This window comes from Chelonoidis abingdonii, chromosome 7 (assembly GCF_003597395.2).
Source record: "Chelonoidis abingdonii isolate Lonesome George chromosome 7, CheloAbing_2.0, whole genome shotgun sequence".
Taxonomy (NCBI): Eukaryota; Metazoa; Chordata; order Testudines; family Testudinidae; genus Chelonoidis; species Chelonoidis abingdonii.
Window position 1 is genome coordinate 80,018,498 of NC_133775.1, and position 24,492 is coordinate 80,042,989.

The window sequence follows — 24,492 nt, forward strand, 5'->3', positions numbered from 1 at the left end:
AGAAATGCTTGCTAAAGTAGTCCAGGTCCTCTCAAGAGAGAACTCACTTTTGAAAGGCAAAGAATAAATAAATACCTATGGCAGTGGATGGCTTTGTGCTTACTTCATGAAGGCTGCCAAGTTTCTGGGAAGGGGAAGGAAGTTTGTTGGAAAGAGATTCCCCCTTCTCTCATTTAATCAGATTTGAAAAGGAGCCCTTGAATGATTTGTTCAAACAAGTTTCAAGACACAGAGAGGAGAAAATTATATTTTGCTTTAAATTAACTTGGCCAGGTTTATTTCTAAGTAGAGAGGATCATGTGTTTGTACAGAAAGATAAATTAGCTACCCTGTGCCTCCATTCCCATTTCCTGAAGAATATATTTGTACTTTAAATTAAATGTCCCAGTCCTGTTTTGCATTAATCTCAGAAGTTTGTTTTCAGTTCTTCTTCCTTAAGGGCCACTGATATCAATGGAAAGACACCCACTGAGTTCAATGAACTTTGGATCAATCTCTAAGAAAGAAACATCCCTTGTTGATTACAGCGTGGCTGGAGTTGGAATAAAGAGATAGGGATTTAGCTGTCATGAAACTACTCTGACCCCCTAATCCCCGGGGGGAGAAAGTCTGCAACTAAATGGGAAGGGCATGTGAGGACATCTCTCCAGGGTGTGCTGATGGGGTGGCTTCCATACAAATCTTGGACCTCAGACCGCTGTAAATAAACAATTGAATTTTTACAAAGCCTCGTTCCCCAGCCCCACCTCATTATTTTACCTACCCCCTTCAACAGCCTCTCCCATTTAAATGAATGGGAGAAATACTCCCTCCATCTTCACTGAAGCTAACTTCCTGTCTCCTCAGCGTGAGCCTGTACTTTAAACACTGGTGAGTTAGCGACACAGTCAAGGTTATTTTTTTAAAGCCGTTGCCATCCCTTTTGACAGACTGGCTTCAAACGGTAAAATATCACTTGGGATTTCTTCTAAGCAGCCAGCAAATAGTTTCTCCTCCAACACTGATCCCTGTTGGTGCAACACAAGACCTCGTGTCTCCACTGGGCAGCAGCCCTCCTCCAGCCATCCCCATAGCTGTAATTATCTGAGCTCATTGTGGTTGGAAGCACAGATTTACCTTGTTTAGTGCAACAGATGTAGCCCTCCTGTGACAAAGGGGTCAGCTCCAGGCACTACGCTAATTACCAGCGACCACCTGGTGTATTGGGGTATTTCCCAAGTGTACACTAACCTTTAGTGTTGATTAGAGTAAGAAATGTCCTGTTCAGATCAGCATATGCATATCCACCTGGTACCTTTGGACTTCCCACTGTCTTCCCAACATCACACCAATCTTGCCATCTCATAGGAATCCATGGCCAGATCAAGGTCCAGTAGGGTGTGGCAGGGTTAGGGGGCTGGCTTGTTCCTCTTTCACCTCCACCTGCTACTGCATGATCCAGCTGTTGTTAGACATTCTCTGAGGCGTTTTACCAGCGTGGCAAGGTGGTAGCAAGCCATACTCAGCTTGTGTAGTTTTTGCTGTTGAACAAACACATACACAAACAGATTAAGGTAGATCAAGAACGCTCTGTACTGTCCACGTGATTGAGGATGCTCAAGAGCTTTCTTCATTGCTGGCCAGACTCATTCACGGCATGGGGAGCAGAAGGTACTCAGCTAGGAGAAGAGAAGATAAGGAAGGATGGTCCTGTGGGCGAAGTTCTGAACAGGGCCTCATTGTGATAAGCACTGTACAAACGCACAGCAAAGAAATACTTCCTGCCCCAAACCGCTGACAATCTAAATTGCACCGCACCTCCACACCATGGTCTTTTCCCTGTTTTCTGCCCTTTTTTTCTATCATAAATTTAATACAAATTAAAAGAAAAAAGAGAGACTGAGAAAAGGGGAAAAGATCATGCGGTTAAACAAGCAAACCAAAAGGAGAGAGAAAAGGCAGCTTAACAGAGAAAGGCTGGAGAGGGGAAATGGCCAGCACACCTGAGCTAGAAGGGCAACAAAGATCAGAGGAGCAGACAGAAGAGAATCTAGCAGTTCTTTTCATCAGCTCCTAGGAGGAGATGTGAGGTTATACCTGTCCTTTGCGGCAACACATGAAGCTTTGACTGCTTTCAAAGGGAAAGATTTGGTCCCTTATCTCCAGCAAGAGTCCATTCAGGCAGCACAGGAAAAGCTGCAAATGCAAACTCAAGTAGGGGAAAGAGGCGCAGCCTTTGAAACCCAGTACATCTTGTTGATCCCATTGGTAGCATTTCAAGTGCTTTTGTAACATGACACAAAAGCATTCGACTGTCTAGTCATTCCGTTCTCCCAAAAACTAGAAACAGAATCCAGATAGGACTATTGGCCCCTGCTCACCAGCCAATTTTAACAGTGAAGTGGCTGGCCAGAGCTGGCCTTACCATGAGGCGAACTGAGGCGGCCACTTCAGGTGCCAGACTGGGGGCGGGGGCACCACTGGGACCTAGAGTGTAGAAAATTATGTCTGCTGCTGGTGCATATGTAGTCTCTCTGCTCTAGATGCACAGAGATGGTGGAGCGCTGTGCTGGAGGAAGGATGGCACAAGAGACGTAACAGGCAGGCAGGAGAAAAGGTGAGAGGGAATAACAGAAAGCAGCAGGAACTGCAGGGAGAGAGAGAAGAGGAGGAGCCTCTTATGTACCTCTCTAGCACCCCCAGGAGCCTGGACTGATTAACACCAGCTTCTCAGGGAGCTTCCTGTTTGCTGCTGCTTCCCTGAACCCACTTGAGGAGAACAGGCAGTCAGCTGAAGTAGTAGGGGCCAGTTAGGCCCTTAAAATGCTGATATCTTCCCTCATTCAGGCTCTGCTACCAGCCTGCTTATTTGTCCCCTTCAACTGAGTGTTGAGAGCCACTATAGCTGGCAAAGAACGGCAATCATGAGTGAAAGAAGAAAATGCCCCTCTGGGGCAGCATTCAGAAAAAGCAAGCAAGCAAAGGAAACTTTTCTATCTAAACAGGAAGGAAGGAGCTCTCCTGAGATATATAGACACAAATGTTCCAGCCCTAGTGAGGATGTGAGTGGTGAGGAGAAGCCTGATCTTCAGTTAGAGTGCAGGTGACCTGACAGCTACTGCAGCATCCATATCTCCATCTCAAATGGATGTAACCATGCACATTCCCGAAGAAAACTGTAGATCAGAGAAGAGTGTGGCAGAGGTGCAAGAAAGAGCTGCTGCTGAGTTCAGTTCCTTAAGTCTAGTGATCCAGGACTGTAGACCCACTTGAGCAGTAGCCTGAGGGACTTCCTTGTACTGCATGGGCCACAGCAAGTGAAAAACTTCAAGCTTCCCAAAGACAAGGAAGATAGAAGTTTCCATCCAACACGTTACTGACATGAAATTCCAAATGATGACAGAGTGGAGAGGCCATGACTTATGTACTGAAAAACCCAGAATGCTGCATACTGTTTTTGTTGCAAACTCTTCCAGTCTAATGTTCCAGCTACATTGGGTTCTACAGGAAAAAAAGGACGGGAAAAATCTGGCTAGAAATGTGGCATGTCTTGAGAAGGCAGCAAATCACCAGCGAGCATTCCATAGGTGGAAAGAGTTTGCGATGAGACTAAGGTTAAAGGCCACCATAGATGATCAGCATCAAGAGAAGATTGCATCAGAGTCTCTTTACTGGCAAAATGTTCTGAAAAGGTTCATTGCCATTGTGAGAATGCTTGTTACCCAAAACCTAGCACGGAGTGGCACTTCAGATCCTCTGTATGTGCCAAACAATGAAAACTTCTTTAAAATTGTGGAGCTGATGGTTGAGTTTGATGCTGTACTCCAGGATCATCTAAGAAGAGTCACCACCCAAGAAATGTACACACACCGCTACCTTGGAAAAACCATTCAAAATGAGATCATACAGTTACTGGCAACAAAAGTCAAACAGAAGATTGTGCCAGATCTGAAGTCAGCAAGATATTACTCTTATTCTGGACTGCACACTTGACATCGGCCATACAGAATAAATAGCTTTAATGGTACGTTTTGTAACAACAACAGAACCTAGTGAAAATGTCCCTGCAATGGTGACTGTCAGAGAGCATTTTCTAGAATTTATTGACATTGATGATACTACAGGAGCTGGTATGACAAATATGCTTCTTAAAAGGCTGGAAGATATGGGAATTGCAATAGCTGACCTGAGAGGTCAGGGCTATCATAATGGTGCCAACATGAGAGGAAAGAACAGAGGAGTGCAGACTCGGATCCGAAAGTTAAACCCTCGAGCTTTTTTTGTCCCATTCATTGAACTTGGTGGTCAGTGATGCAGCATCAGCTTCTAGTGAGGCTGCTGATTTTTTTAATGTAATGCAAAGGATCTATGTATTCTTCTCTGTATCAACTCATCAATGGCAAATTTTGAAGCAACATCTGGGAACATCCTCTCTGACACTGAAACTACCGAGTGCCACGTGATGGAAAAGTCGAGTGGAGGCAATAAAGCCTATCAAACACCAAATTGGGAAGATAGATGATGCCATAGTTGCCAGTATAGAGTATAATGCTATGACAGGAACTGTTCGTGGAAGAACAGTGGCAGAGGGAAATGGAATCACCAGAAACATATATAACTTCAAATTTCTGTGTGGCTTATTGTTGTGGCATGACATACTGTTTGAAATAAATGTTGTAAGCATGAGACTCTAAGGTGTTGACCTTGATATATCTGGAGCAATGGAACAACTGGACAAAGCAAAGTCATACCTACAGTCTTACCAGTCAGATGAGAGATTTCAAAACATTCTGAAGAGAGTACAGAAGTTGGCAGAAGAACTTCACACTGAAGCTATTTTCCCACCCATACAAGAATACAAGAGTCACCGAAGAAGACGACATTTTGATTACGAGGCACAGGATAAGAGACCCCGAACAACAATTCAAAGTTGAATTCTTTAACCAGGTGCTAGATTGTTCAATACAGTTAGTTGAAGAACGTTTCATGGAGCTCAAGGAACACAGCAGTGTATTTGGGATGTTTGTTTGATATTCCAAAACTCCTCACTATAACTGAAGATGACCTACACCAGTAATGCAGGCCATTAAAGACAGTGTTGACACATGATGACATGCGGGATATTGATGCGAGTGATTTAGGTGATGAACTGAATGCCCTTTCAAGATACATTTCAGCAGGATCAACTCCAAAGGCTGTTCTGGAATATATGTGCACAAATAAGATGACCACCCTCTTTCCAAATGCTTTTGTTGCTCTGCGCATACTTCTAACACTTCCTGTAACAGTTGCAAGTGGAAAACTCAACTTCTCCAAGCTGAAATGAAAAAAAACACATCTACGCTTCACAATGACATAGGAGAGGCTAATCAGCCTTGCAACCATCTCAATAGAGCAGTGATTCCCAAACTTTAACAACCTGTGAACCCCTTTCACTAAAATGTCAAGTCTCACGAACTCCCTACAAAAAATTAATATTTCCAGAGATTTTCACCTTTACCCGAGTATAAACTATAAAAGCAGTGATCTTGGAAATATATTTGTTTTTATGACATGCTTATTACACACTATTTATTATTATTATTATTACAATATTTTTATTATATTATGAAAACAGCAACAGTCTTCCAAGATCTCACTTTTGTAGCTTGTATCACTTTGAATAAGGCTGTTATAAGACAAAGCTCCTATGTTTCATCAAGGAGTATCGGATGTGAAACAGCATGAAGGTATTTAAGAAGCCAACTCAAAGAGTTCCTCCTGCACAAGCATTCAGGTCTTGAGCAATCCAGGCAAACAACGCAAGTTACAACAAATCTTAAACTTGTTCTTCATAATAATTTTAAAAACAATACTAGCTGCCTATTTAATTTAAAAAACAGCAAAAAATATCCACCACCCTTTCTATTTCTTATGAGGAGTTTTCAAGTTTAAATTTCCTCAGTGTGATAGACATGCTTGCTTTGATCTGCTTCGCTCTTGGAAGTCCAGGGGCTCTGGGCTGCTGGCCCAGTACTGCCTGGGGTTCCTAGGGACAGCTCGGTCCGCCATTAGGGAATTTTTCCCCAAGAACCCCCTGTAACACTTCACGAACTCCAGTTTGGGAACCACTGCAATGGAGCATGATCCAGCCCAGACTGTGCACCTTCAGGAAGCAGTTCAAATCTTTGCAACCAAGAAGGCACAGAAAGCACTACTTTGATTATTCAAACGGATAAAATTGCCAGTGTTTACTATGCAAACAAGAAAAGTTACATTTTCTGTTCAGGCGTTTGAAAGTTAAATAAAAGCAGCAAAGAGTCCTGTGGCACCTTATAGACTAACAGACGTATTGGAGCATGTGCTTTCATAGGTGAATACCCACTTCGTCGGATGCATGTCTGTTAAATGTTACTTACAATTTTTGAACAAAGCATTTTAAGTTGTTAGTTCTCCTTTACTGGGGGTAGGTAGCAGAGCAGTACCATGAGAGGAGAACAGAAAGATGGCAGAATTGAGACCTTTCAAAGTTTTGGCCCAAGTGAGGGGGGAAAGCAGGAGTCATTTGAGCTCTCCACTTCAGGTGCCAAAATGTTGTGGGCCAGTCCTCTGGCTGGCTGATGCCTGCGAGCACCAAACCGGGGTACTGGCTGCAGCAAGTGGTGACAAAACCTCCACATCAATTTTTTTTCTCATTGCTGGCATCTGGATTAAGGCAGGTTGCCCAGATTATTCACTGTCAGCCTACTTGTGTTGGCAATCGTGGGCGCTTACTTGCCTCTTCATTGCAAAGTACAACATTGGAAAGGCAGAGGACTATTCCATGCTGTTGATTCTAAAGGGTTCTATTCTCTACATAATACCCAGTATGCAGCCTGATTACTTGGCTGATAAGAGTAAACATGAGAGAGCCCTGCTAGGCCATATCTCAGGCACTTAAAGGCTTATATACTGCTTTAATTACAGCTCATGAATTGTATTAGCAATGTGTCCAGGAAAATCTGATAACACTGTATGCAGAGCTGCTTTATTTTGTCACCAAGTTATTGGCAGACTGGTGAGCTTGGCTTGTTTAGCCTAGCAAAAAGAAGGCTGAGAGGGGATATTACTGATCTCTGTAGCTACATTAGAGGGAGAAGCTAAATACTAGAGAGGGTGAAGAGCTATTTAAGATAGACTAAAAAAACAAATGGATGTAAACTGGCCATGAAGAAATTCAGATTGGAAATTGGAAGAAGGGCTCTAATGATCAGAGGAGTGAAGTTCTGGAACCATCTCCAACAGTTGTGGGCGCAAACAACTTTATTAGTTTTAAGAGAGAGCTGGCAGTTTTATGAGAGCAGCTGTATGTCAGAGTTGCTTGTAATGGTGGAGGGCAGGGCTCAGTAGCTCTAAGGCTTATGTGGTTTACATCTTATGTTCCTAAAGCTCATGCTTTAGGATTTCAGCTGCCCATCAGCAGGGGTTAGGAAGGAACCCATTCCATCCCTCCCCTCATGTATTCTGGAAGGATTTTTTATATTTTTCTGAAGCATCAGGGATGGCTACTGCTGGAAATAGGATATTGGATGTGGAGGTGCTCTGAGGTGGCACTGAGCAGTCTCCCTCAGGTGCTTGCCTGGCTGGTTCTTGTTCACATACAGAGTCTAACTTATCGCCATATATGGGGGCCGGGAAGGCATTTCCCCCCACCTCCATTTGGCAGTGACCTTTGGGTTGTTGGGTGTTTTTTGGCCTTCCTCTGCAGTGAGAGGGTATGGTCACTTGCCAGGATTATCTGTGTATATCTCACTTAATCATTTCCCTGTTGTTACAGGGACCTTGATCCCTCTGACTTTCTCCAGCCCCATGACACATCATAGTCTAGCCTCTTGAGGGGCTGTAACACTTTAATCTAATTTCCGTTGTTGGGTTTAGCATGCGGGTGCCGGCTGATGATGTATGGTTGGACTAGATGACCTGGTCAGCCCTTCTGGCCTTAAACTCCAAATTGGTACTGTTTAGAAGAATAACAATTTTTAATGTCTACTGGGGTGAAAATCCACGTAGTGCAGAGGGCCTATGTTCGGGTTGTACTTGGGGGTCTGGGGCTAGGTTGCATGTGGAGGTGCAAATGTTCCCCCAGATATCTGTGTCATCCATATACAGTGAAAGGTGATGGACGGGGGCAGAGGCTACAGGATCCATTGTTCTAAGGATTGGGGAAGAGAGGAGGTAGCGGCCATGCTATTTCACTGAAGTAACTGTTCTGCAACCTGGCCCAAGTTGGGGGTGGATTTCTGCTCCCCAAACACTCTGCACTTCACCTCATAAAGCCCAGTGACTCGGACTTTGAGCAAATTTTCCCCAGCACAATATGCTAGAGGCTCATTTTGCCTGTGACAGGAATGGCTCTAATCAGTACTGATTTACATTTTAAAACAGCAGTTGCCAGATGGTCACACTTATGTTTTCTTACCCTAGGATGTCCCTTGTTGTTCGCACCATGTTATTTACTTGTACTAAATATCAGGTGTCTGTGATACATCTGTATACTTGTGCATGGCTAAAGCTTGATTTCCAAAATGCACCATATCTTTACAATTCCAGTTAACTGTGACTTAGTTTGTGTTGGTTAGTGTCCTTCAACCAGCACTCAGAACTGAACGCCAATGGTTTTAGGCCTGAGACAGAGCCAAAATCCAAGGCCTGTTTGGCAAAATCTGTGAAACTGGACAATTGTGACATTTATGCCCTTCTAGGTCAAAACTGCACAATACTACAGTCCATTTGAAATTAAACCAAGCACTTAGCAGCCCTAGTTCGGCCTTGAACCACAACTGAATCCTGGCCTAAACCCATTTCCAACTCTACTGAAGTTCAAGATGAATGCCACACCCCTAAACCAAATTAATTTTTTTATTAAAGTTAATGTTAAAAAAAATGATGTAATACACAGGTTGAGAGAAGAGTGTCTGTACATCTGGCCATAGTGCTTAGATTATCCACAAATACACAGTTTGTTTTAAAAAGTCACATGATACATAGAGTATGTAATCAGCAATAACCCAAATTTAGGTGAATGCACTAACCCTAAACCAAAGCTTAACCTTGCACTCCCCGTTCAACACTCAGTGGAACCCCAAGCTCTGCCTGGCTCCAACCCCTCCTAAGCACTTTGTTTCTAGTCTCTTCTATTCCCCGTCAGCTCTTTTGCAAATTTTTGTTTTTTTTTTCCTTTGTAATCACAGTGTTTTTGTTATAGCCTATCTAGTTATTGATTTAATTAAAGTTCTCAGACCCAGCTTTTCTTAGGTGAAAGAGCTACTTCAGGAGGCCCTTTGAGAACAAACACTAACATACACTGCACTACAATGAGCAAAGGAAGTGTCCTCTTACGTGGTATCTTTACGGATGCTCAATAACCCCTCTGCACCCTGAATAAAACCAGAATTTTGCTTGTAATGATGTATTCCACTTTGTGGCAATGGACACTAAAATTAATACCTGTGTGCCTAAAGCTGCATTTATCCCACCAGGGTTTATTTAATTCATCTGCAAAAAGCATAAAAGGAAAAAAACAAGTAACACATTAAGCTAGGATGACGTTCAAATACGTACCCTACTCTTTTCACCTTTCTATTCATTCTTCCCTCTCTTTCATACACATACACTGAGCAGCCCATTAGACTGAATTGGTTCCTTTGGGAAACATTCTGTTCCCTATCTCCTAACTCCGATACAGTGCTGCTCGATAGCGCTAGGCAAACACAGCTAAACCATACTGCAAATACTCTTGCTGATAAAGAATGAATTGGCTATAGCTGGCAGCCTTTTGGTTTTGCTGTCTGTGATGATTTTATTGAGTAGGTTTTATTTGCAGGAATATTAGCACAAACAGCAAATATTGGAAAATTCTCATAGAAACCAAATGTTCATTATTTCAATAATGAATATATTTGAGAAAAGAGTTTCTCACTGACAACTTGCATCAGAAAGAGGCTATATTCATGCTGCGTATAAGTGTTTACATAATAAAGAGGTTTAAAAAAATAAGGGATTCCTTCCGTTGGGTTTTGCAGTAAGCAACGAGTGATTGACTGACTTCCACCCATTTTCCCTTTACCTATAACAAACCAACATCATGGTAAAGGTGGGTTCCCCTTGCCCCATCCCACATAACACATATTATTTAATCAGCACACACCTTCTTAGACAGTTGTGTGGAACAAGCAGGGACATAATAAAGGCAAATGAAAAATTCATAATTATTCTGTGTTTGAAACAACTGCATTTCCCTTAAAAAAACAGGTAATAAGAAAAATAGTGAGATGCTGAATTGCACTGCTGGCTAGTTTCATTGCAAAAAAGAATTATCTTTGAACTCTATCGCATGAGTGTCAGAGAGGCAGAAAATCAATTACATTTGGAAAGAATGGGACTCGGAGTTGCAGAGTTCCTGCTGTTGTCAGTAAGAAACAATTAACACATATTATACTAGGACATTTGGAGAGATTCCCATCAGAAACATTCAAGGCAAATAAAAGAAACCTTTAACATTTTATTGCTGAACAGCAGAAAATACAGCTTTGCTTATACCACAGAGCCAGAATTGACATAAACTCATGTGTGTGTATAAACTTTGGGGCATGTTTTCAATACAAAACAGATAGACCATTCTGGAAAAAATCCTCAAGCATATGGTGTTGCAGGAAGGGTCGGATACTGCTCCCATGGACGTAAATGGTGCAACTTCCATGTGCTTTGAATAGGACTGGACTGAATCTTTGAGGCCTTTATTAAATAAAGGCTCATCTACACTAGAAGGGCTACAGCGGCGCAGCTGTATTTACCATGAGAGGCGATAGCTATGTCAAGGGGAGAACTTCTCCCATCAGCATTGAGCTGTCCACACCAGCACTTAGGTTGGTGTAACTTATATCACTTGGGGGTTGAGGGGGTGGCTTATTCACACCTCTAAGTGACATAAGTTATACTGACATATCCTGCAGTATAGACAGGCCCTATGATTCACCCATGCAGAGGACCCACAAGGAGCTCTTTCCACTGGAGTGAATTTCATTCCCATTGAGCATACCTTGCCTTTTACTTCTGTAATAAAGAGGATCACTGCGGTATTTTTAATGCATACCTTTTACTATACTGCAGCAGGTTCCATGATCGCTATGTGTTTTCAATTTTTCCTAACATCCGTATTATAATTAATTAATTATACAGAGCCTTAGGTGTGAATCACACTTGAATGTATTCTCTATCGTCCAAATATTATGTCAATACCATTCTCTTCAAAGGAGAGTGCTCAAAAACAGTCTCTCACTTAGTGATTTTTGTTTTGTTTCTTTGCTGGGAAATTATTTGTTTTGTAAGTGAAAGAATTCACAGCTCTGTGGATAAGGATTCAGAATGGCGCTCTCCGGAGTGCTTTCCATCTTCAGGTGGTTTGGACATGCGCTGCATAAAAGAGGAAGAGAATGCCATATGTTAAAAGGCAGTTTTGCTTGGACCCCATTGCATGCATATACAGTAACTAGCTTGTGTCTTTAATCTGGTTTTTAGCATAGCCTGCTTCAGCAGTGGCACATCACATTCAAGTCAGAAGAAAAATCATGGGCCAAATCCTGAAGATTTTTCTTTTTAATAAGGCCCCCATAGTGCAAAGCCTTAAACACATGCATAACTTTACTCATGGGAGTGATCCCCTTGACAAGACTTTACAGACATGAGTAAGTCATTGTAGGATGGAGCTCTAAACTTTTATTAAGTCCTGACTGGGCTTGTAAACAGGACTTGTTTGTTCTTTTCACTTTGGGTGAGACCACAATGTAAAGGTGATTCACATGTATGGTACTCTGCCTTTTGTGAGGCAAATTTAATATATACCCAAACCCAGAGGCTTCAAATTAAGTTATTTCACTCTTGCTCCTATCAGGAAGAAATAAGCTAGAAAACATTTAAACACGGGTTTGTCCAATGCTGTAGTACTCTGCCAGAAAACAGCAAGCTATGGCTTTTTAAAGCACAGTAGGAACAAAAGGATGGAAATGAAATCAGTGCAACAAACACACTCATTATAAAGTATCAGCAGAGAGCTGATGGGTGTAAAATATTATAGATGTCACAGAATACTCCTCTATTATGAATATCAATGGCTTCTGGCACCTCTATCAAATACAACCTTCTGACATCTGTAAGACTCCTTTACAGTGCACATGCATTTTCAAGGCAAATTTTGAAACGTCTGATCTTAGTGTCTGCACTGAATATAAAATATTTGTTGTTAACTGACATTGGGCCAAATTCTGTGGGTTTTTTTTTAATTGTTCAAAACTCTCCTAAATCAATAGGGGATTGAGCACAATTGCTTCAGGGAGCTCGGCTGATTTTAGTGTGAGACAAATTCTACCTTCAGATGGGCACGTATCTGAGGTCAGATTTTGACCCATCCTGTGTATGGTAATATGCTAACAGCCTGTAGTGCAAAGTAACGATTGTGATGCCAAGAGCCAGCTGCCCAATTTAAGTTTAAAAATGCAACAGATAATTGTTTTGCCATGAGGATGTTGTGTAAATCAGACTAGAAAAAAGCTGTAGATCAAATGAGACCTCTTGTGGTATGGCTAAAGCACTGCGCCTCTCAATAAACTATCTAGGTATGGAAAATGCAGAAAAGTATGCTTTCTTTGGTACCTACAGGGAAATGTTCACTCTCCTTTTAGCATGGAAAATGTACGGATGTCATAAATTTAAGTAAGAGAAAATAAAACATTGGGTAAGTTTCTGTTCCGCAGAGGCCTCTTGCTTTTAAAACCCTTTGTTACATTTTACTTTCACACGAAGTTTATCTGGCTTTTTTTTTTTTTTTTTTTTTGGAAAGTGATCCATCCTCCTTTTTGTACACATACATACACACAACACTTACCTTTGTTTTAAAGAACTGGTTTACTCTCTTTTTTTTCAGGGTCTTCTTATCCCCTTCTGAGGTAGAGGGAAAAATTTGCTGGCTTAGCCTTTGTGATGCATTTGTTTCATCGGGAGCTGGGGTACAGACTACTGACAGAGTTAACCCTTGAAAGAGAAACAAATGATTGGTTGTTAAGAAAGAGAGTTCTATAAAGTGTGACACGAGGCAGAGTTTACAATAATGAATTCTTCCAATTCCAAAGGAAAGGTAAGATGTTTTAGTTTAATCATAACTATTGAAATGCAGCATAGGGGGAAACTAGCTTACCTGGGGCTGGGTTTGGTTACAGTTATATTTAAACTGTATCCAGAACAGTCACTAGGCCTGAATCTGCTTTTACTAACACTAGTTCTATATTGATTTTTGTAACTCCATTGCTTGCAGCTGAGTCGTGCCTGATTTTCCCTGGTACAAATGGAAGAAGAATGAGAATGGCTATTCTAAGATACTTACCCAGGGAGAAGGCAAGTTCCTCTTGTGGGTTCATTTTAAATAGGCAATCAGGATTACTGGGAAAAGGCTACTCTTTATTTAAGGAAAATATTGCATCTATAAATATCCCAAGGTCTGCTCATGGGCTAAATAAACTAACACATCTGAATTCACCATACCCAAAGTCTCAACCTCTTCAAGCAAAGAGATGAGGGGGCAGAATGTAAACTGCTGAGTAAGGGTACGTCTACACTGCACGATTATTTCGAATTAGCTTAAACCGATATTACAAAACAGATCTAATAAAATCGGTTTAGCGCGTCCACAGTGGGATCCCGAAATCGATTGTTTGCGTCCATGGTCCAAAGCTACCATCGATTTCAGGAGCGGTGCACTGTGGGTAGCTGTTCCTCAGCTATCCCATAGTTCCCACTTCCGTGTTGAGAGCACAGTGCCTGATGGGGCAGAAAACACTGCCCCGGGTGGTGCTGGGTACAGCCTCACCCCTCCCTTTGTGAAGGCAGCAGACAACCCTTTGGCGCCTTTTTCGCGGAGTGCATTGAGCAAACGCCATAGCACAGCAATCTTTCCCTTTTTTTTTCACGTGGTGGTGGGGGGAAAGAAACTGAGGAGCTGTTCCTTGAACCACGCCAGACACTGTGTTTGAACCTACAGACATTGGGAGCTCAGCCAAGAATGCAAATAATTTTCAGAGACTGCTGTGGACTGTGGGATAGCTGGAGTCCTCAGTACCCCCTCCCTCCCTTCATGAGCGTCCATTTGAGTCTCTGGCTTCCCGTTACGCTTGTCACGCAGCGCTGTGTATCCTGGAGTTTTTTATTCAAACGCTTTGGCATTTCGTGTTCTGTAACGGAGCTGGATACAACAGATTTGTCTCCCCATACAGCGATCAGACCTAGTATCTCCCGTACGGTCTATGCTGGAGCTCTTTTTCGATTTCAAACTGCATTGCCAGCCGTGCTGATCAGAGCTCCACGCTGGGCAAGCAGGAAATGTAATTCAAAAGTTCGCGGGGCTTTTCCTGTTTACCTGCCCGCTGCATCCGAGTTCAGATTGCTGTCCAGAGCGGTCAGTGCTGCACTCTGGGGTGCTGCCAGGAGGCCAATAACGTCGATTTCCGTCCACATGAACCCTAATCCGAGTTATCACTATCGAATTTAGCGCTACTCCTCTCGTTTGGGAGGAGTTCCGAAATCGATTTAAGGAGCCGTTTAACTCGATATTAATGACGACGTCGTGTGAACGGATACAGCGTTAAATCGGTATATCGGCCATTAAACCGATTTAAAGTCGCAGTGTAGACCTGGCCTAAGAAGAGCTTGTTTACACTAGTCTTTACTCTAGAGAAACTTCCCACTATTGCTACCACTGGTTGAGCTCCACCGGTAGTTGCAGCAATGGGAGAGATAATCTGTTCTACACTGTGTTATTTAGATTAGTCCTGTACAGGATTTGAAAATGGGAGTAGAAATGCCAGCATTAAGAGGAAACTGTTTCTGAAAAACAAAAACCTGTTTTTAGTTTTGGCCTTGTTGAAAAAATGTTTGCAGAAAATTTGGAAGGAAACAACTTTTTTTTTTTTTTTTTTTTTAGAAATTTCCCCCCCAAATAACTGGCTTTTTTCAACCAGCTTTCCTGGGCACCTGCCAGGATAAGGCCTTAGCCAGCCAGAGGGTCCTGTCACATCTATTTAACCAGCCACACAAACATGCGGGAGCAATGTTCACCTGTGCTGTGAACAAATCTGATCAAAATGAAAAATAAACATGGGGAAGTAAGTCCAACGGAAGTGAGCATTGCAGATAGGTCCTAATACTATTTAAAAAAACTATTTCATTCAGGTTTTCACCCAGCTTTACCAGAAGGGGATATTCTTCAGTAAGTACCCAGAATTGTGTGTTGTGCATGACTGCACTTGTTCTCTCTGACCCTCGCATTGCTTGTGATGGTTGGAGTTGGTAGTGGCTGAGTCCTAATGGCCAGGATTAATATGTCAATCAATGCTGCTGGGAATGAGGGGCCTTGAGGGGCACGCAAAGCACAGCCCCTGTTGCCCCTCTCCTCACCACAGCGATGATTCAAAGGCCACCTCTTGCAGGAAGGATCATGTCTAGCAAGAGCCTTTCTCTGCAGCAGGAGAGCAAAGGCCCATGGTTAGTTTTCACAGACAGTGAAGCTATGCTGTTGTCCTAATTCCCCCCCCTCCCCATGACTGATTCATTTGTTTGCTCCTTTCCCCTCCCTACAGGCAAATTTTGGCTGAAGTGGTTTTTCTTTGCATCTTCTGCCTACCTATTTCAAAGAACAGACGTGGGTGTCTGTTCCCTCCCTCCCTGCTGACTCCCTTGGACGTAGCAACTGTAGGGGGGCCTGCTCTGGCTCTCCATTACTGTAGGACTTCACAGTGCTGCGATGGTACTCCACTCATAAAACTGCTGGTTGTCGGTCTTGCCTGCCACACAACTACCAGAGAGACTCTCTTCAACTGCCAGGCTGCCACTGGCTGTTTCCCTCTCTGTTTCCCTCAGGGAATCTCACCTCAGATGTCAATAGCAGAGGTTATATTTACTTTAGGGCCTCTATACAGACACACACATCTTCCCCATCTGTGAGATGCTGCATCTGTGTTGGGCGCTATTACTGATCTCAACCCATTGGCTTTTTCCCCCTCAAAAGCAGGGGACAGAGCAACACTTTAATCCCTTTTTGATTCCTGCTGCATTCTGCTCCCAGACACACTATAGAAATGTTTCCTTTCCATAAATAAGGGGACGTACAGCTGGTAAAGTCAATGGACTGTGGCTCCATGGATGCTTTGGAAGATAAAGTTTCTTGGAGGTTTGGTTCCTTATTGTGCTGCTGCGCAGGGAGAGAAGAACTAGTGCTAGTCAGTGCTCAGCCTGCTGCCCTTTATCCTGCAGTTAGATGGTAATTTGATAAGACATCTGTCGTTCTGCACTGAATTTTTTTAGCCAATGGACTTATTCCAGACTCAGCCTGAGGCAATTCCCTTGTGATGCCATAAATAGAGTTATGTCGTCAGAGACTTTTTCTGTTTAGATAAAACAACAGGAATAATCTGGGAGAGTTAGATTAGCATTGAAAGTTGAAGAGGCATTTTTCTTATCCGAAAGGAGGCTGGACCCCTGAGGATTTTTCAAAACAATACTTTACATTGTAGTTGTTACATTTCCCAGAACTTACATAATATCTCATCAGCATATTGAGAGTGAGTTGTTCTGTTTTAAGGCCTGTATCACAATGGAACAGCATTGAAGTGTTGTCTTAGCCAACTCTATTTCAACCCTAAAAGCTTCCTAAAATCCAAATGCTTCCACAGAATGAAGAACAAAAAACTCATTTTTTTTAATCTAAATGAATAGCAGGCAAACAGTGCAACGCTCTAATTCTCTTACTATAATTAGCTTACCTGGTATAGTTGGCATAGAACGACTGGCAAAGCTCATTTGCTTGAGAACAGATGTTTTCTGAGGTGCTACCAGATGTTCAGAAAGGTTGGTGTCACTCATAAACTCGTATTTCCTTGACAGCTATATATTAACAAATACAAGATTGTTACATCTGTGTTAAACACTGTTAGTAACTAATAGTGGTGAGCTAAGCTAACTTAACAATTTATACACGAGACACAACCATGGCCTGGTTGTTACCTTTACTCACAGTGAATAATACCTTATTACAGTGATTTCAGTGGGATTATTCATAAAGTAAGATACTACTCAAAGTGATCAAAAGTAACAGAGTTTGTCCCATGGAGACTACGAAAGGTACAATTTCCTAAGTAAATGTTCTGGAGCTGATTTATAGTCAATAATCTGCTTATTCCTCAGAGTGAGAAAAGAGATTTAAACCCCTAGAACTGATAATACAATACTTTGTAGGCTATCTAGAATTGTATGACAGTGTTCCTACCATATATGGAATAATATTGTCATCTACCCAGACTATGGATCTGAAAGTAAAATGAGACTGTGAAGAACTATTTTCCCTCCAGTGCTAATGCCATCAGTTTAGGTGCTAGGGGAGAATGCTACTTTTATAACTTGAGTCAAAAACATATTCATTTTACAAAAGGTCCACTTTTTCACACAAAAAGAAGAGACTTTTTCCACTGGATGAATTATTCCATCACTGATGAGCAGTGACCACTTCTTTACGGTTTGTAGTTTATTGAGGGGAAGGCACTGGAGCTGTAGATATATATTTTTTTATTTTTAATACTTGCTGTCCTGCTATAAAGATCTCTCTTCTCAAGATCATAATTCTGAAGTGAAAGAGCATTAAAATGTTAGGTCTAAAATGGAAATGCTTCCCCCACCCAGACCAGGCCTCGAAGAAAATAGAAAAAAGGCAATTTTCTTCTGCCCACCAAATAAACACTGTCTGTTTATATTACCAAAACTGATGGTGCACTGAAAAGCTTTGCATCTACCAAGACTACAATTACAAAGGTTCTCTGTTTCTGCTGCAAATACTGTTGCTATTACCCATTAAACAAAACCAGACTATTTTTGTCCTATTTTTAACAGCTGCTGCTGTTCTAAAGTGCTCCCTTGTTGCTCCTACTAGGAAACATTTCCTACTTAGCCAAGTTTTGGAGGAAGCATTACCAGGGATTGTTAACTTTGGTGCAAGAAGCAGTGCCGCCAACTTTTGTTTTTGGCACTAAGCTATTGAGTTTCTAATACTTCCTGTAAAAATAAAAATGTGCATGCTGTCATCTTTTTGTACAGATTTTGCTTATACCTGATTTTCTTCAAGTTCTCCAGAAATTGGTAAGACAGCCAACAGCGACATAAGCGCTATGTCAGTGTAGTACGGCACTTACGTCAGTGGGACAAAGCAGTAGTGTGTACTCTGACATAATTAGGTCAACATAAGCTGCCTTACATGGACCTAACTGTGCAGTCTAGACCAGGCCTCTTTCTGCAAGGGTAGGTCATATCCTGACTTCTGTATCTCTGCCCACCAGGACTGTATAGGCGAGAGAGCCAAATTCAGCCATCAGGAAGGCCTATAATGCTATATGTGATAAGATTCAAGGTGTGGCTTATGGTCAGGTGGGTGACTATTTGTGGTTATCTCTATCACTTATGGCTCTCCAGTTAATGAAGCTGAGGGCAAAATGCTCATTTTACACCTTAATAGTGTGGCACATCCTCGTCTGGAATGCAGAGTGTGTGCTGCTAGTGGTATTATCACTGTGCCAAAACACAGAACTTGGCTTCCAGCAAATGAATAAAGGAGGAAACAATTTTTAATTAATTGATTTTAAAACTTAGGTGTTTGTCATTTTTAAGTGCACGCGTAAAAAACCAAATTCATCCCTAGTGGGGCTCCATTAGTCAGATTCGTGACAGCAGCAATGAATTAGGCCTATGTCTCTGAAAGGAATCTTAAACAGCTTTATCCATATCGGAAAATAATTCTGCTTGTCTTTAATGATTCTTCCAAAAGATTTTTGATCAAATGACATATACTCTTGACCTCCTTATTCAGCTCAGTGATTGCCTAGCACTTGAATTTAGACAGGGCTTCTCTAGCTAAATCTTTGAGAGTTTTTTGCTTTTAAATTTCATCTCTTTTTACACTCAAAAACATTTGACTCCTGAAGATAATCTTATAAAAACTGCACAGTGTAAGTCATATAAGTCATTCTGATGATCCATTAGTCTGACAGAGGCACTCGGGTGATATATAGGACAAGAGTGAAGCCAATGCCTATATGCTCAAATTTGGCACCATTTAAGGAACAGTTTGCAAACTTGCCATTTCCCAGCAACTGCATGTTCTGTCATAAGGTCCAAAATGTGCAGGGTTCATCACTTCTGACATAATCCCCACTGGAATGGGGGTACCACCAGGGCCAGTACAACCACTCGCTTCTCCCCAGGAATGCTAGTTTAACCCTTGCACCAAGCATGTGATCTTTAGCTGGCCAGGCATAAAACGTCTGGAACTTCAGGGCCAGCTACTTAGCTGGTGTGAAGTCAGTAGAGAGACACTAATTTACACTAGCTGAGGATCTGGCCCTCAATCTCTTGCAGGTTTTCTTTTCTGGCAAACTGATGAGTATTTCACAACACTGGCTGTGAGTGGCCTTTAATAAAATGCATTGTTTATTTTAACTTCCAGGAGGCACACAGTGTCTTAAAGACATCTGCTGAAAATGAAAATGGCATCCATGACGTGGGGATTATGAGAATGCATTCTAGGCATGTAACGTACACATTTCATATCGGAAAGCTCGGGTGCTGTTTTTTCATCTGCAAATACCACGCTGCTTCTTTTTGTTCTCTTCTTGGATCTTCTCAACTTAACCTCAGGTTGAGTGCTTATCTGCAGGACATTTTCTTCTGACTCTGATTTGGTTGGTTTTCGTGGTGCTACTTCCAGTTCAAAGCTGTAGAAAATAGAAATAGAAACAAAACATGCTCCATTATATTATAAAGGCCACTGAAGATCTCAGGTGGTTTCCTGAGACACACAGTGCAGTCAGAGTCATCCTTTGTGCTGACTTTCTGAACCATACTGCAGATCACTGGCAAATGAAGAGCCCAGCACTGTGTTCTAGCTGAAAACTGTCTACAAACATGTGCCTCACAGGAGACATCAAAATGCCTTAATGCCCGAGAGGTTGTTAAATATTAATCTAAAATGAACACTTCATATTTTTTTGTTGCAGAATTAGCTCTAGGGCACCTAAATTATATAGGGACAGAGCTAACATCACATTGTGTATTTTACATGGGTGCCGAAAGCAAAATGTGTTGCTCTGGTGGCTGGGCACTTTAGGACAGGAGTATTGCCATCCCTTCTCATGCCTCAGAATGTAAACACATCCCCTCTGGCTTCTGGGATTAATTTCTTCAGTCTATTGCAGAGTAACCAGGTACATGGTGATGAGTCGAACTCCCCTACAATCTTTAGGAGGGTGAATGCGGTGGCACAGCCAAGACATGTTTACAGTTGAAATATTGGCCACATTTCATTGAGAGAAACAGCATGTGAAATAAAAGGTGGACTTAAACTTTCCCTCTTGAACTCTGGTACAAAAATGTACCTTCCTCAGATTAATGTGTGACTTCTGTATCAGTGTTTGCAAACAGAGAAAGCGAGGTAAAGTGCTATTGAATTGGCTGGCACACAATTGCTAACAGGTATTATTACTTTATTTTATTATGATTATTTTTAATTAAGTCTTTTAGGGTTAAACTCTAAATTGGGACTTGAGCATGCAAGAAGTAAAGGTGTCTTTTAAACAGATGCATTTTTGAATTCTGACAATGTTCTCCAGGTGGTGGTGGTTTTTTGTTCAGTCGCTTAGTTTTGTTTTTAAAAAACAATGTAATAATAGTGATCATGTATAACCAATAACCTATTCAAAGCCCAAAGGTTAGAATAATATACAAAGAGGTCTGAAACTGGCCGCAAGTTTGTATATGGAAAAGCTCTCATCTTAGGCACAACTCAAAATCTAAAAGAGAAACTAGACAAGAACTACATTTAAGGGAGTGTGATGGGGTAAGAGTTATTCTAGTAAGTTGAGAGATGTTACTAAAGAAGCCTCATCTCCTAACTGACCATTTTAAAAACTTCCCTTCCCACGGTGTACCTCCAACTTGGAGATGGGCTGCTTCTGGAGCTCTACACTTTGCCTCCAAGAGTCTGGCTACAAAGTGTGTGGACTCAAGTGTCTCAGCCTGGGTTGGTAGACTTGGGCTATTGAGGTTCATGCTAGCACTCTAGAAATAGTCGTGTAGAGAGCACTTTGAAGTTCCACCTTGGACTGGAGCAACTCTGCTGTCCAAACAGCTGCTTTTAGAGCACCCCCAAATTTGTCAGTTGGGGCTGGGTCCCGCCCAAAGGGACAACTTATAATAGCCACCAGAGCCCCCTGACACCATTTTCCAGCACGTATGGAGTCACGGATTGGGAAAAGAGGAACTAGAAACTCCTGTTGAGGCCAGTAGGGAAGCTTCTGCAAAGGGTAATCTGGACAAGCAATCCACTGGCTGGATCGCAGAACCCCCAGCTAAGGGACTCAGGGACACAGTTCAGTTTCTGTTTTGGTTTTAGAAGCTGACCCAGACAGATCAGAGACAGGGAGTACCTTGCTAAATTCCCACTCCCCACAAAAGGGGTTCTTTTTGCACTGCTGTGAGATCTAGCAGTATGGATCAGGAAATTCCAGCACTGCAGTGACCAGCATCCAGCAAAGAGAGAGATCCAGTCTGGCACTGGCTATTGAGAGCCAGCCAAGACCCCCATGGTATTTCACACCAGGGAGCCAGTAAGCCTGATAAAAGCCAGAAGAGAACTCTGCCCCACCCAGGAATGAAGACATAGTAAGAGGACCCTTCGTTTATGTTGGCTAACAATTACAGTCATGCAAAACTCTGTTTTAGGACTCAAACTCAGGGTGCCATATACATGAGAAGATGCCAGGGATGGAGCTGGTGGCTGGGATGAGTTATTAGTGTTGTGAAGGGGGAGACTGGTTTATTTATTAATGTCTTTCCTTCCCCAGATCCTATTTCCCTATCCCAGTGAAGTCACCCTTTGTAATGCCATTATTTTCGAGGTGTCACTCTTTTGCTGGGGTTTCTGTTTATGTACTTTATTACCCCTTGTGTAATGGGCTACACATTCTTTGCCAGCTAGTTGTATTGATTTTCTCAAGAGCCAGAACCTGTGAGGAGACACTAGGCACCAGAAAAAGAACCCGTACCCAACCCATGTGAGAAGAGGGGAGAAGTAAATGGAGGAGGCTTGAGCCACACCTCAGGGGAGGGGCTACAAACAAAAATGTAACTCAAGCTTACAAACATTATTTTTCAAGCAGAATTTACAAATAAAATAACACTCTCAACTGTTAAATAGTTGTGTAATGATATTCAAAAATCATGTAAGTGTATTTAAAATTCTCTCTCCCATCTTCATCTCAGATGGCTTTTCTAGAGCAGGGATGGGCAAACTTTTTGGCCCGAGGGCCACATTGAGGTTGCAAAACTGTATGGAGGGCTGGGTACGGAAGGCTCTGCCTCCCCAAACAGCCTGGCCCCCACCCCCTATCCGCCCCTCCCACTGCCTGCTCCCAACTGCCCCCCTCAGAACCACTGACCCATCCAACTCCGCCTGTTCCTTGTCCTCTAACCACCCGCCAGGTCCTCACCCCCTATCCAACCTCCCTGCTCCCTGTCCCCTGACTGCCCTGACCTCTATCCACACCCCCGCCCCCTGACAGGCCCCCTGGCACCCCATGCCTACCCCTCTCCCTGTTCACCATCTCCTGATCCCTAGCCACACCCCTGCCCCCTGACAGGCCCCTCGGGACTCCCATGTTTATCCAACTCCCTACCCCATTCCCTGACTGCCCCCCCAAAGAATCTCTACCCCATCCAACTGCCCCCTGCTCCCCGTCCCCTGACTGTCCCCCAGAACCCCCCGCCCCTCATTCAACCCTCCCCAGTCACAGCCTCCTTACCATGCCACCCGGCTGGAGCCAGCCACGCTGCCGCTGTGCTGCCCAGCACGCTGCCTGCCTGGCTGTGGGGCGGGGGGGGACAGCAGGGGAGGGGCTGAGGGTTAGCCTCCCAGGTTTGCCCATCTCTGTTCTAGAGTATATTGTGTTTTTTCCCTGGCACATCATGTGAAATAGTACAGGTCACATCTGGAGCAGCCCTGGCTTCAATTCAAAGACGATGCTGATATATATAAAGTAGTTGCTATTGATCTGACTCCTTGAATGGTTTTGCTGCGGTCTTATGTTTGATCATATGTAACTGGATAAAAACAAGATGTGGTGGTGGAAGTATTTAGTGTGATATTAATGACTAGGGTGACCACATGTCCCGATTTTATAGGGACAGTCCTGATTTTGGGGTCTTTTTCTTATATAGGCTCCTATTACCCCCACCTCCTGTCCCGATTTTTCACATTTGCTATCATCCTATTAACAACCTACCTTTCTGAGGCCATTTTGACTGGGGTGCTACAGTCTGAATTCATGGAAGCCAGTGAAATAACTGACATCTGGCGATAAGATCTCAGCATTGACCTCGGCCGACCTACTTTCTTGTCATCAAAATCTGGCTATGAGACAGAAAAGAGAAAAATATACCATGAACAGTTTTTGTGATGCATACTTTATGAGGATGGCACAAATGTTCTAGGAGTGGTTTTGGCGGAAACAATTCAGTAACTAAGAAGTGTAACCTCATTACCTTGATTTTGTTTACTTTCCCTGGGTATGATCCCAGTCTCAGAACTCTCAAACTAAGTGGTAGAGTGAGAATAAGTGGTAAGGAGAATTGAGACAGTTTGTTTTATATTCCTCTCTCTCTCTCGCTCTCACACACACACACACACACGCGCGCGCATACGTTTTTGGCACTGGCTAGTCTCAAACATGATGCAGGGAAGCACGTGTATTGTTTTATAAAATAGCTCTGGCCAATCCTCACTCCAAACTATTTCTCTTGTCCCAAGCCTAGATGCTGCCTCCTCTCTACATTTAAGCTTCTCTTTCTTCCCCCTTGATGTTTTCATGTTGACTGGCTCAGATTCCTCTCCTCCTTGTAACCTGCAGGTTGAAAACAAGTGCAGCATGACAGGCTTGCCATGTGAGATCAGACCTGGTCACCTTGATTTGCTGTGGTCAGACGGGGTGCTCCATCCATTTCCATTCCTTTAAATCATGCAAATGACAGGGCCTGAGATGAGAAGGGGGACGTGACTCCAAGTCTCTCTTATTAGCCAAGATTGGTCAATGCAATGGGGCGATTGAACTGGCTATTGGCCACTCATCATTCTTTTTGTACTCGGGCTGCAGCAAGCTCTCAGCTCATGTGGGGATTATTTCCATGGCTGTGACTTTGACTTCCTCCTTTCTGGTTCCTCATGCTGGTAGGTAGCAGCAAGGTCCATGTTTCTTGGCCAATTCCCAACATAGGTCTAAACAGCAGAGTCTGCTCCCTTTCTTGAGGCTGGATCCAAGGATCCACAATTAAACTGTGTGTTCAGATATGCCCTCCTCTTTCTCAGCTGAAATATTGCCTCAAGTGAGTTTTGTGAGTGTGAACATTCCCCATTTTAGT

General features: G+C 42.8%; 1 protein-coding gene across 1 annotated transcript in view; it reads right to left on the bottom strand.

The window, feature by feature from the left end:
• Positions 1-10,478: 10,478 nt before the first annotated feature.
• DOCK2 (dedicator of cytokinesis 2) overlaps positions 10,479-24,492 on the bottom strand; it is a 538,858-nt gene continuing 524,844 nt past the window's right edge. Inside the window, exons 48-52 of the mRNA XM_032803688.2 lie at positions 23,361-23,488; positions 19,622-19,796; positions 16,803-16,923; positions 12,878-13,023; positions 10,479-11,409 (exon numbers count right to left, since the gene is read on the bottom strand). Of these exons, the coding sequence (XP_032659579.1) occupies positions 11,335-11,409; positions 12,878-13,023; positions 16,803-16,923; positions 19,622-19,796; positions 23,361-23,488 (645 nt within the window). The 3' untranslated portion in view covers positions 10,479-11,334. The remainder of the gene's footprint in view (positions 11,410-12,877; positions 13,024-16,802; positions 16,924-19,621; positions 19,797-23,360; positions 23,489-24,492) is intronic.